At 51.8% G+C, this 13,633-nt stretch overlaps 1 protein-coding gene across 3 annotated transcripts; it reads left to right on the top strand.

The window, feature by feature from the left end:
* Positions 1–4,769: 4,769 nt before the first annotated feature.
* On the top strand, positions 4,770–13,005 carry Efemp2 (EGF containing fibulin extracellular matrix protein 2). Of its 3 annotated transcripts, none has more exons than XM_052714862.1 (11): positions 4,770–5,145; positions 5,828–5,945; positions 6,176–6,224; positions 6,855–7,061; positions 8,355–8,477; positions 8,731–8,847; positions 8,975–9,094; positions 10,912–11,031; positions 11,117–11,243; positions 11,440–11,635; positions 12,361–13,005. In XM_052714862.1, exons 2-11 carry the CDS (start codon positions 5,835–5,837, stop codon positions 12,520–12,522), a joined length of 1,332 nt encoding a protein of 443 aa, XP_052570822.1. In that variant the 5' UTR covers positions 4,770–5,145; positions 5,828–5,834; the 3' UTR covers positions 12,523–13,005. The 3 variants fall into 3 exon arrangements, with proteins under 3 accessions (XP_052570822.1, XP_052570823.1, XP_052570821.1); XM_052714863.1 differs by lacking the exon at positions 4,770–5,145 and adding an exon at positions 5,477–5,577; XM_052714861.1 differs by lacking the exon at positions 4,770–5,145 and having other exon boundaries at positions 5,660–5,945.
* The last annotated feature ends 628 nt before the right edge of the window (positions 13,006–13,633 follow it).

Here is a 13,633-nt window from a genome sequence, read left to right as displayed (position 1 = left end):
AAAGACAAATCTCTCTTTAAGGAGACAGGGAGGTAGATCCAAGTGGACAGTGATGATATCAACATCCCCGCCATGATGGAAAACCTGGACAGGACAAGCTACATGTGCCTGGTGTTCAGACAGGGATGAGTGGTGGTCCACATCCTTTAGGGACTCAGTCTTGCTTTTCCTGGGAACCCCAGTCAACATAAGCCACTTTCTTTAAGAAACCTCTGTTTGAGACCCCAGCCTTGGGTACATCTGTTTATAGCCCCTTGAGCCTCTTTCACACTTCTGCCCACTCATCTCCCAACCACACAGAAGTATCCAATCTGTCTGTGTCTAGACCATCCGGAAATGTGGGCAGGCTCGGTGAGTATTCAGTTAGTTTGGTTGTTTTGTTCATTTGATGTTGTTGAGACAGGGTCTCACTATGCAACCCTGGCTGCTCTAAAACTCTCCATCCGTGCAGAGCAGGCTAACCTTAAATTCACAAATATTTGCTTGCCTCTGCCTGAGTTCTGGGATTAAAGGCGAGTGCTATCATAACAGGCAGTTTGGGGGTTCTTTTGTGAGGGAAGGAACTGAGTCTCATGTAACCCAGGCTGGCCTTAAACTCCTTAGGAAGACCTTCAATGCCAGATCCTCCTGCTTAGACCTGAGAACTTTTGATTCCAGATGTCAGTGTGTATTGGATGACCGAAAGCTGATAGATTACAGATGTCAGTGCGTATCAGTTGACTGAAAACTTGTAGTCAGCTTCTGACCCATTTCTCTTCCTCGACATGGTCTATGAATGAGGAGAAAGACAGCAGAAAGTATCACAGAAAAATCAAGCCCAAAGCTTGTGTGATCAGGGACTGGGCAGCACCTTCATACCTGTTGACTGCTGCCTCCGTTCTGAGTGGAGCCTTGGGCTGCTCTCCCCCGCTGCAACCTCTAGACTGGGAAACAGCAGCCAGGACCAGGGATAGGTGCAAAGAGCTGGCTTTCCAGGGGTTGTGGTTGAGGTGAAGGAGGAGGGGTCTGTCCCTGGGAGTCATCCATTTATATGCTTTCTACTTCATCTCTTCCTTGGGAATTGTCTCAGAATTGTTATGTTCTCCATATCTCTCCCTGGGACAGTAATGCTGAGCCGGGCGGTGGTGGTGCACGCCTTTAATCCCAGCACTCGGGAGGCAGAGGCAGGCGGATCTCTGTGAGATCGAGGCCAGCCTGGTCTCCAAAGCGAGTTCCAGGAAAGGCGCAAAGCTACACTGAGAAACCCTGTCTCAAAAAACCAAAAAAAATAAAAAATAAAAAAAATAATAAATAATGCTGAAAGGATGGCTCAGTGGTTAAGAACACAGGCTGCTCTTGCAGAGGACCCAGGTTCACTTCCCAGCACCCACAGGGCAGCTCACAACTGTCTGTAACTCCAGTTCAGAAGACCCAACAGGCAAAACAAAACACCAGTGCACATTAAAAATAAATAAGTAATTTTAAAAATAATGCTTAAAAAAAGAGGAAAACAAACAAGTAAAAAATAATGCTGCTTTCATTAAAATGCAGCAGGCAGGATGTCCACAGATGCCTAGCCCAATGGCCCCTGAGCCCAATCACATGCCCCCAAGTGGATCTTACGCTGTGTGGGTCCCATGTAGGTGCCATACAATGTTATTCAGACTCTGTCTTGTGGAAGGCTAAAAGGAAGGGGCTGGGGCCTTTTCCCCCAGTCCCTTCCATCTCTCAACCGTGAGCTCTGCAAGGACAGGTTTGATGTGTTTTGGGCAGTGCTGTGTCCTTGGTACCCGGCACGTGTGATCGGCGGGGGCCACTCACAAGCATGAAAATGAATGAATGACTCTCCCCCTCTTGATCACTTATTCATGTCTGTCCTGTTGCTCCTGCCCAGCGAGCAGACGGAGCCGGGCTATGAGACCAGGAACCTCACTTATGTTTTAGGAAAGAGAAAGCAACCAAATAAGTTTCAGAGGGACTTGATGCCAATCCAGTGAGGCTAGGCAGTCACTGGGGTGGCAGAGGTCAGAGGAAGCCTTTGGGAAGGCAGCTCCAAGGGCAGGATGACTTGGGCTTAATGGTGCAAAATCAGAGGTTCATGCCCAAGTTGGAGTCATCAATTATGCTTTGAGTCATCTCCCTCTGGGTCTTAGTGCCTCTGAAGGGCGGCACCAGTTCTTCAGGGGGATGACACTCCGGGAGCCTGGCCAGGTTTTCACGTGATAGCTCCTTCTCATTCTAATGTGGGACAAGGTGTAATCTTAGAGTCAGGGGGACTTGAGTTCTAACATTGTTCTTGTTACTTTGGTGGCACCTGGGACCAATCTGTCAGCCCCTGTCATCTGTGGAGGAGCAGTGATATCCTAGCTCTGGCTCCACAAGAGGATGTGGAGTGTCCTGGCCAGTGCCTGGCTGGGATGGTTAGATCTCAATAATCAGGAGTTTTTATTTGCATTAGTAACAGCTTTAGTAGGTGATTATAGTGGCTTATGCCTTTAATTCCAGCACATGGGAGCTGAGACAAGAGGCTTTCCAGATATTCAAGGCTAGCCTGTTTTCATAGAAAGTTTCAGACCAGCATGGGCTATATGAGATCCTATTTCATACAGCAAGAACAAACAGATTAACTGAGATGTAAATCACTTACTGTGCAATTTATCTTTTTGGTTTTGGGATTTTGTTGTTATTGTTTTGTTTTTTTGTTTTATTGTTGTTTTTGAGACAGGGTCTCACTATGTACCTCTGGCTCTCCTGGAACTCACTATTTAGACTAGGCTGGCATTGAACTCACAGAGATATACCTGCCTCTGCCTCCCAGGAGCTGGAATTAAAGTCATGCACCACATTGCCCAGCTGCAATTTACCTTCAATATTATATATATATATATATGTAATCCAGTATAGTGGATTTCTTGAGTGCTTTAATCCTAGCACTCAAGAAGCAGAGGCAGGTGGATCTCTGCATTGGAGACTAGTCTGGTCTACATAGTGAGTTCCAGGACAGCCAGGGCTATGTAAAGAGACTCTGTCTGAAAACAAACAAAAAATTGGTGGTGGTGGTGGTGGTGGGTGCGCGCGCGCGCGCGCGCGCGCACATGTATTTGTATATTTGAGACAGGGTCTCTCTTTGGACATCTGCTTGCTTGCCCTTCCCAAGTACTGGGATTAAAAGCTTACGCCACCAGGCCAGGTTCTTTTTCTTTTATTTATTTTTCTTTCTTTTTCTGTTTCCACCAGCAGGGCTTTGAGATTGGCCTGATTGGGCAATGGGGAATGAAGAAATAACAGACGTGCATACTGAAAACCTGGAGATCTGGTGGGCCATGTGTTCTGAGGGAGACATCCCAGCAGCCTGGAAACTCAGCCAGTTTATGACTTGAGCTGAGGGAGGACAGTTAGCTAATCTCCTTAGGGGGTCTCTGCAGGGGAGCCAGGCTTCAATCATCTGGGCTTTCAAAATGCACACACTGTCAGCATCCACACTCCCACACTCACAGAAGGCCTTGCCGTTCCTCTGAGCCTGACCCGGAGAAGGCCCTGCCATTCCCACAGGCCTTAGCGACAGGGGTCCTTGACATGGCTATGCTAATATCGATAATACACGTTCACTCAGGACTTCATCTGCTCCCCACACTTTTCTTTTTTTTTGCCTCTCTGTGCTTTGTTCTACTTCAGTGTGTGTGTGTGTGTGTGTGTGTGTGTGTGTGTGTGTGTCTGTCTGTCTGTCTGTCTGTGGGGGTTACTGGGATTGAACCTTGGGTCTTGGTAACTGATAAACAAGCAGGGTACTACTGAGCTACACCCCTAGCCCTCTATTGCTTAAAAATAAATAAGACAGAGCTGGAAAAATGGCTCCAGTATTCCTCTTTCAGATGACCTGAGTTTGGTTCTCAACACCCACATCAGGCAGCCCACAACTGCCTGTAACTCCAGATCTAGGGAACACCTCTGGCCTCTGTGGACATCTGCACTCAGGTGTACATACCTGTACACAGATGCAGACGTATACATGTCACTAAAAATAAATAATTTTTTTTCTAAAAAACTGGGGAGATGTGGGTAAGGTGCTTGTCACAGATCATGAGGGCCTGAGTTCAGATCCCCTGCACTAGCATAAAAGCCAATTGTGGTGGTGATGGCTGTCTGTCACCCCAGTGCTGGAGGACCTGGGAGGTGGAGACAGGCAGGCCCTGAGAGCACACTGGCCAACCAGTCTAGCTGAAACAGTGAACTCCAGATTCAGTGACAAGACCCTGTCTTAACACATAAGGTGGAGACCAATAGCCCGCACCAGCGTATAGGCGCACAAGAATATACCACATACAGACAATTAAATGAAAGGAAGCAGATTTAAAAAAAAAAAAAAAAAACATGGCAGAGCTGGGCATGGTGGTGCACGCCTTTCATCCCAGCACCTGGGAGTTCAAGACCAGCCTGGTCTACATAGTGGGTTCCAGAAGAGCCAGAGCTCTTTTGTAAGAACCTGTCTCAAAAAGACAAAAAAAAAAAAAAAAACATGGGAAGAGGTTGAGTAAGGGAAAGGAAGGTCGGGCTATTGCCGCAAGCAGTATAGGCCAGGCACGGGAACCCTGGACACGCAGTCCTTTCCCGTCTAGTCCCGCCCTGAGACGTGGGCAACGCGAAGTCCCGCCCGTTCGCCCCTTCCTGGGAGCTCGAGGCACCCAGACTCCGCCCTCAAGGCATGATCTCTGTTGGGGACGGAGGCGGAAACTGGGTGGGGGACCTGGGTGGGAAGAGGGTCGGGAAAGGGCTGGCACCGGGCCCTAGTGTCCTCCGTGCCCAAGTTCAAGCTTGCCGCCCCTCCGGGGGGGGGGGGGGGCTTCCATTCATTTCGGGCCAAGACAATTGCTGCCCTCGCCCCCACCCTAGTGTGGCTTAGCGCAGGCAGGCTCAGGGGAAGAAGCGCCCTGACGGAGAGACCACCTGGAGGCCGTGGAGCTCACGGGCAGAGGGAGCTGGGCAATTAACTGTATGCCTGGGCGAGAGTCCGGAAACCTTGGATGAAGTTTTGAGACCATCTAAGTGACGGTGTGGGAGCACAGGCTAAAACTCTGAAAGTAGCAGCATTTGGAGGGTTGAGAATTAAATGCCTGGTCTGTTCTGAGAGGCGCAGCATCCGGGGCTGGATGTTTAGCTCCAGCCGAGGTGCGAGTGCACAGCATGGGGTTCTGGGGGCCCAGGTTAGAGAGGGTCTAGGTGGACAGGATGACATTTTGAGTGCGGGTCTGGGGTCACCAGGTACGCCTGGGGGCCAAACATCAAGGTCAGTTGCCCAAGGACCCAAGCTTTGGGGGAACTCTGGCCAGGCGCCCGCAGGCGGCTCCAGGCGGCGCCGCGGGGGACCAGGTGGGGGCCTGGGGCCGGCTCCGGGCGGAGAAGCCGGGGGGTCGGGGTCCCTCCCCCTGGCGCGGGCTCAGGAATCCGCCGAAGGGCGGGCGGAGGCGCCGGGGTGGGCCGCGGCGGGCGGGCGGGCGGGCGGGCGGGGGGCGCTTCCTGGGGCCGCGCGTCCAGTGAGCTGCGCGGTCCGTCCGTCCGTCCGTCCGCCCGCCCGCCCGCAGGCACTGCCGGAGTCAAGGAGTGAGTGGCCGCGGCGGAGGGAGGGCGCGGGCCGTGGCAGTCCGCGCTACGAAGCCGAGAGGCCTGCGCTCCACGACTCGCGGGGCGGGGGCGGGGCGGGGCGGTCCGGGACTGCGGGCCTGCTCTGGAAGGCTCCGCTGCTCCCCACACAGTCCTGAGACGACAGCTGGGGACCCAGGCTTCCCTTCCTGATACAGGGAATGGGGGGTGTCGCGGCAGAGGCCCCTGACCCCTGCCCACCACCTCCCAGCCCCAGGATGCTCCCTTTTGCCTCCTGCCTCCCCGGGTCTTTACTGCTCTGGGCGCTTTTGCTGCTGCTCTTGGGAGCAGCGTCTCCACAGGATTCCGAAGAGCCGGACAGCTACACGGTGGGGACCGTGGGGCCACCAGCTTGGGATGGGATGGGAAAGATAGCGGGACCAGGATCCCGGGGTGGCTGCTCTGGGGAAGATTCTCCCCTGCTTGGTTGGTGGAAGGCTGGGGGCCAGCCATTGTGTGGAGCTGACCTGAGTATGACTGGACTCAGGCCCTGGTTTTGGCCTGGCTAGTTGGAGGAGACTGCCAGGGTGGTCACTGGCCACATCGGGTTCCCTTCCAGGAGTGTACAGATGGGTATGAGTGGGACGCAGACAGCCAGCACTGCCGGGGTGAGTATGCCTGGGGTTCTAGCCATCTCCAGGAACCGGGAAGGGGACCATTGTTTCCCAGGGATACCCTGTCTCCTAGAACACTGCAGGAACCTGAGGGCCTTTTCACAGTCCAGCTTGGCCAAGCCAAAGCCAGCCGTGGTTGTTTTGTGCCACTCAGTTAGGAGCCCTGCCCCTTCAAGAAGCCCAACAGACTGAGCCTCTATCTGCAGTAGGCAAGAGAGCCCCTGGCGATTGCCCAGAGAAAGGGAAATATGCACACCTTCCCTGAACTGCTCTCTACTCTCCTAGCCCAGCTCTTTATCCCAGTGCAACCTGGGAGAGCAGTACACTCTGGGGGTCAGGAGGCCTGCAAATTACTCTTGGGCAGAGGTAAAGGCAGGGTTTTCAGGAGGAATGGAAACTCCCTTGGAGGCAGGAGAACAGGGACAGCAGTGGAAATGGGTGGCCCTACTCCCAGTCCTGCACATTCCTGGGAGGGCCTCTGGGTCAGCAGCCTCAGTTTGCTGAGCAGAGAGAAAGCCTTGCTCTGTTGCTCAGCTTGGAGAAGGCCACGTTGGGCTTCTGCCTCCCACTACCTCCAGGGCCAGCCCAGGTGACTGGCTGTGCCCAGCAGGCCCCTCTCTGCAGATGTCAATGAGTGCCTGACCATCCCTGAGGCCTGCAAAGGTGAAATGAAATGCATCAACCACTACGGAGGCTATCTGTGTCTGCCTCGATCTGCCGCCGTCATCAATGACCTACATGGCGAAGGACCTCCGCCACCAGTGCCCCCTGCTCAACACCCCAATCCCTGCCCACCAGGCTATGAGCCTGATGAACAGGAGAGCTGTGTGGGTAAGTGGGGAGCCATGCTGGCTGGCACCTAGGCTTCCAGACCTCTTACCAGGCCTTTTTTTTTTTTTTTTAATTAATTGTGTTTAGTGTACAAAGTAACAGGTTTTTATCGTGGTATCGTCTGACATACTTCATACTTGATATTTGTTTTCATCCTTCTACTGTCCCTTGTTTGTTTGTTTGTTTCTTGTTTTTGTTTTGTTTTGTTTTTTGGTTTTTTGAGACAGGGTTTCTCTGTGTGTAGCCCTGGCTGTCCTGGAACTCATCCTGTAGACTAGGCTGGCCTAGAACTCACAGAGATCTGCCTTCCTCTGCCTTCCAAGTGCTGAATGCTAGTATTAAAGGCATGCGCCACCACTGCCCAGCTGTGTATGTGCTTTGTGTTTTGAGACAGAGTCTCTGGGCTTGATCCCCACACCACATAAAACAAATGTGGTGCACACTTTAAATCCCACCACTAGGGAGGTAGAAGCAGGAAGATCAGAAATTAAAGGTTACCCTCAGTCGTAGAAGGAGTTTGAGACCAACCTGAGCTACATGAGAGTCTATCGCAACAGCATTAATGAATTAACAAAATAATAAGATAATTTTCCACACTAAATACTGCCAACTTCATGCTCCTTCCTTGCTGAGAGAGGACTCTGGCTCCTTAGAGAGATGCCCAAATCCTCACCTGCTGCAGCCCAGTGCATGGTCTGCTGGCCCAGGAAGTCCCTAGCAGCTCCCTCACTTCCTGTGCAGACCTGCAAGAGCTCTGCTCCCAGCCTCTGCCGGCTTTTTGCTCTGGACTCGGCCTTGAGGACCATTGGCCTTGGAGGAGGGAAGATCCTGGTCTAGAGTCAGCTGAGGGATGTAAATGGACAAGTCTTTATTTATTTATTTATATTTATTTATTTAAAGACAGGATCTCACTATGCAGCTCTAGCTGATTTGGAACTCTGTAGCTCTGACTGGCTTGGATTGGAGATCCAAACTGGATCTGGCTTGGAGATCACGGGGATTCTCCTGCCTCTGCCTCCCGAGTGCTAGAATTAAAAAGTGTGTGCCACCAGACCTTACAAGACTTTGTTTTATATGCTCACCTAGTTGGTGCTTTTCCTGGTGGCCCCCCTGGTGGACTGTATTTTTGTGCTGTTGGGAGGGCCTATGTCACATGTTCATGTTTTGGTGCCAGCTACCCATGCACCCATGCGAATGACGTCCAGTATGGGCCACCTCCTCCTAAAATGAGGTGCCTGACATGGTCAATAACTTATGGGACTCCAGGTAAGGGCTGAATGGTGTCTCTCACAGATGTGGACGAGTGCGCCCAGGCTTTGCATGACTGTCGCCCTAGCCAGGACTGTCATAACCTGCCTGGCTCCTACCAGTGCACCTGCCCTGATGGTTACCGAAAAATTGGGCCAGAATGTGTGGGTGAGTTCAGAGAATGGCTTTCCCAGTTCTTGTTTTGTGACTTTGGTCTGGCTCTTGACCTGATGCCTTATCTTTATCCCAGTCCTCTGCTCCTGGTACCCTCCTGTCACTAGACACAGAAGACTAAATGTGGGTGGCTCATCTCAGCTCCCCGGCAAAGCCAGGAGGGAGCGTGGCTGCAGAGGCTTCTGCCTGGCCTGCTCAGGCCCCACCTGACTTGTGCCCCGCTCTCCCTCCCCGGCCTCCCTCTCAGACATAGACGAGTGTCGTTACCGCTATTGCCAACACCGATGTGTGAACCTGCCAGGCTCCTTTCGCTGCCAGTGTGAGCCAGGATTCCAGTTGGGACCTAACAACCGCTCTTGTGTGGGTGAGGCTCTGGGGTCCTGGGTAGAGATGTGTGGGATGGGGGCAGGATCTCCTTCCTGAGCCCGAGGAGTGGGGGGGAGGCTCTGGGCTGTGCCTCTGCTTTTACCTCTTTTCTCTGGCACCCGCAGATGTGAATGAGTGTGACATGGGAGCCCCATGTGAGCAACGCTGCTTCAACTCCTATGGGACCTTCCTGTGTCGTTGTAACCAAGGCTATGAGCTGCACCAGGACGGTTTCTCCTGCAGTGGTGAGAGTCCACTTGTGCCACTGGGCAGTGCATTGGTCCCCCCAGGGCTTGCAACATATTGGACCAACTCCAGGCACATAGTCATTTGTTTGAGGCTGCCATGTCCCATTCTCTGCACCTCCAGACCTCCATGTACTCCATCCTGAGCTGGTTGCTGGGCTCTCCCAGCTTGGTGGGGATGGTATGTTGGGCCCTACTGAAGCTGGTTGGAGAGACAGGGAAGGATGTGGGTGCCGGTCTTCCTGGAAGTTGAGTTGACTTACCCTGCAGCCCTGCACTAGGACACATCTCTCTGCTTTCTGGGCACGTTTCTGCCGTAAACAGGTTATTTGGAATATGGAGAGGGACCATGATAATAGGCTTTGTCAACTCAGGCAGCAAAAGTGGGACACCCACTCGTTTATAACTTACATGCTCAGTCTCATTTAATCTGGTCAGTGATGATTTATTTTTGCAAACACTAATATTCCTCCAGGTGTGTTGGCAGGATTGTAAAAAGCAAGCAGAAAGGCCAGAGAAAATAGTGACTTTTCATCTTTCCACTTACAGAGATGAAGTGATTTGTCAAAGTTCAGACAGAAAAGATGAGATGGGGCCAGGGCTTGACCCCAGGCCTCTCACCATGTTACCTGACATGCCCTCCATTTATTTTATGCTCTGCTGTGAAACGCATCGTTGGTGCTCAGTTGTGTGAAAAGAACAAAAACAAAGAGGCAGTGTGCTACATGTGGTGTGCACACGCCGCGGAAATTGGGTATTCTGACTGCAGATTGCAGGTTAGGCCTGTAGCACTCCTCCAGTCCAGCCCACTCATTTGGCTGGCATGGAAATGGACCTTTCCTAGAACTACTTAGAGGACTTAGGCCCAAGCCTCTAGAGTCCTGGTGCCTTTTGATACAGTCTATATAACCCTGGCTATCCTAAAGCTCTCTATATAGACCAGGCTAGCCTACAGAGACCTGCTGAGTAGTGCTGGGATCAAAGGCACGGGCCACCATGCTGGGCTGGTGCGTTGTTTCTTAAATATTCTTAAAGTCCTGGGGAAGAGGTCCCTTGTGAGCTGAAAGGTCTGCTTGTTCTTGTTTTGAGACAGGGTCTCACTCTGTAGCCCTGGCTGGCCTAGAGTCTCTTATGTAGACCAGGCTGGCCTCAAACAGATATGATTGCCTCTGCCTCCCAAGTGTTGTGATCAAACACCCTGTTTTTTGTTTTGTTTTGTTTTTTTGAGACAGGGTTTCTCTGTGTAGCTTTGGAGCCTGACCTGGAACTCGCTTTGTAGCCCAGGCTGGCCTTGAACTCACAGAGATCCGCCTGGCTCTGCCTCCCGAGTGCTGGGATTAAAGGTGTGCGCCACCACCGCCCAGCACCCTGTTTGTTTTTTGAGGCAGGATCTTATTATGTAGCCATGGCTGGCCTTGAACTTGCTATATAATCCTGGCTGGACTCCCTGTGTGGACAAGCTGGCCTTGAACTTGCTATAATCCTCCTGCCTTTACCTCCCAAGTGCTGGGATTATAGACATTCAGCAACATGCCAAGTCTCTATTCTTTCTTTTCTTTTTCCTCTCCCTTTCTGTGCTGGGATGGAACGTAGAGCCTCCAGCGTGTTAGGCAAGTACTCTACCACCGAGTTATATCCCCAGTCCCTCTAACCTCCTTTGACACAGTCAGTCCCCATTCTGAGCATTACTGGGTTTATCTCACCCCTTCTCTCTTCCCACATCCAGCCTTATGGGGGGCTGGGCTCTCTCAATGTCTGTGGGACTTAGTTGGGAAGACTACCTTTGGCCCAGGGTCCTCATCCCCACCCTCCCTCAGATATCGATGAGTGCAGCTACTCCAGTTACCTCTGCCAGTATCGCTGTGTCAATGAGCCAGGCCGCTTCTCCTGTCACTGCCCACAAGGCTACCAGCTGCTGGCCACGAGGCTCTGCCAAGGTACAGGTGCTTCTGGTGGGTGGGATTTTAGATTCTGGTAGCTTACTCTCAGTCCCAGAGTCCAACCTCACTTCCCTTGGCACAGACATTGACGAGTGTGAATCAGGTGCACACCAATGTTCTGAGTCCCAAACCTGTGTGAACTTCCATGGGGGCTACCGCTGTGTGGACACCAACCGTTGTGTGGAGCCCTATGTCCAAGTGTCGGACAAGTGAGTCAACCTGATGGCAGTTTCCAGCAGTAACTACAATTCCCAGAGGTCTGTGGGGGCTAACTGGTTTAATCAGGCTGGTGAGTACCCATGATGTCTCATGGGAGTTATAGTCTTACATGCTTGGGTTTTCCTCTTTAGGAGGTGGGTATTTGGGAAATGGGCCCTCATTCCCATCATGTCTTGGGGTCTCTAGCCGCTGCCTCTGCCCTGTCTCTAACCCCCTGTGTCGAGAACAACCTTCATCCATTGTACACCGCTACATGAGCATCACCTCGGAGCGAAGTGTGCCTGCGGACGTGTTTCAAATCCAGGCAACCTCTGTCTACCCTGGTGCCTACAATGCCTTTCAGATCCGTGCTGGAAACACACAAGGGGACTTCTACATTAGGGTAAGGCGCTTCTCTGCTCACACCCAGTTGACTTGAATAATCTAAAATAGAATGCCTGAAGCCATTTAAATGGGGAAGCTGGGCTCCTGTCGGAAGTCAGAGATTTCTACGTTTCCAGGCAATTCTAGTGATTAATGGGGTTTGAGTCCCAGTATTGGTTTCTCCTCTTTGGCTTTGACATCCTTATCTATAAAACAGGAAATACAGTTACTGCAGGGCTGGTATCAGAGACTCGAGCTTTGCTGGCAAGGGGAAGACAGCTGGTGTAGGTGTGATGACCTTGAACCCATGGTCCTCAATGCTGTCTCCAGCATTGAGGTGTCTGGCATCAAAACTTATTTCTCCTTTCAGAACAGCACATGGCAGAACATGTGCTTACCATTCTAGTTCCTTCCCCAGCCCCAAAACAATGACAGACAGACAGACAGAGACAGAGACTTGAATACTTTGAAGGGGGAAGTGGGCCAGCCTATGTCACCAAAGACCCATCATTTCCAAAACTTGAGTCATCAGGTAGTCATGGAGGAAAATCAAGGTGGACAGGGTCAGAGGAGAACCAGGGGCAGGGACATGGGCACTGGAGGGGAAGAGAAATGTCAGAGCTGGATGAGCACTTGAGCAGCAACCTGGTCAGGCAGTTTCCAAGCCTCACGGCCACAGGGCAGGGGGTTGATGCTGGAGTAGGATCCTGGCTCCTAGGCTAACACAATCTCTATGTTCTGCAGCAAATCAACAATGTCAGTGCCATGCTGGTTCTTGCCAGGCCAGTGACAGGACCCCGGGAGTATGTGCTGGACCTGGAGATGGTCACCATGAACTCTCTTATGAGCTACCGGGCCAGCTCCGTACTGAGACTCACCGTCTTTGTGGGAGCCTACGCCTTCTGAAGGAGACCCTCAGGGAAGGGTTGGGTGGGGCCCCTTTCTTTCTCCCTCCCGTAGCTTAAGGAGCCTGGGGTTTAGGGATGACTTGTTCTGCTTAAAGAGACAATGACGTGAAGGACAATAAAGGGAGAAAGGAGTCCTAGTGGCCAAGGTGGGTGAGTCACCTCAGCCTGGGAAGGGGCTGGGCTTGTGGAAGCAGCAGGCAAATTTCACCCGAAGGGTCCTCTCTGCATTCAGGCTGAGAAGGTTCCAGAGCCAAGAGTCATCCTTCATAATCAACCTGAGCAGGGAGTTCAAAGGAGCGTACACTTCAGGCTTTAACTCAGAGCTTGGCTGAGGCTAGGCCCCAGAAACCATGTTCAGGTCAGTGCCAGGAGGTCTGAGGTTACCATCTAGCCTTACCCCAAACTGTGCATTTGGACGAGCCCTACTGTTTTCCAATCACCAAAATGAGGCAACTGGACTGAGAACACCTTTCTATCCCAAGTTGTGGTGTCTTTTGTCAAAGAAACTTATTTGACTGGGGGTCACTTAGTTACACTCAAAGATACAGTGCCCCATTGACGCCATCTCCTTGACCAGGGAATGCCCAACACCTAAGCAGCATTATCTATTATTTTTGCATAGGGTCTGGCCTAACACAAATTAAGTGCTTATTATAACTGTGTACAACTATGTTTAGCCAGGAGCTTGCCTTAAAAAGAAGAACAAGCCGGGCGGTGGTGGCGCACGCCTTTAATCCCAGCACTCGGGAGGCAGAGCCAGGCGGATCTCTGTGAGTTCGAGGCCAGCCTGGGCTACCAAGTGAGTTCCAGGAGAGGCGCAAAGCTACACAGAGAAACCCTGTCTCGAAAAACCAAAAAAAAAAAAAAAAAAAAAAAAAAAAAAGAAGAACAATATAGACCAGGTATAGTGATCCACACCTTTAACTTCAGGACTTGGAAGGTGGGCCTAGGAAGACCGGGAATTCCAGGCCAGCCTGGGGTAGGGAAACACTGCAAGGTTGCAGATCATTGCTGTGTGGAAGAGGAATTGCCTAGCATGCATGAGGCTATGGGTTCCACCACCAAAACTACAAAACAAAAGCCACAGGCTTGCAAGGTGTAGTCCTCAG

Source organism: Peromyscus californicus, unplaced genomic scaffold, assembly GCF_007827085.1.
Source record: "Peromyscus californicus insignis strain IS unplaced genomic scaffold, ASM782708v3 Scaffold_4__1_contigs__length_199733344, whole genome shotgun sequence".
In the NCBI taxonomy this organism is placed as follows: domain Eukaryota; kingdom Metazoa; phylum Chordata; class Mammalia; order Rodentia; family Cricetidae; genus Peromyscus; species Peromyscus californicus.
Note: the sequence above shows the minus strand (reverse complement) of the source record. Positions and strands in the feature narration are given on the sequence as shown.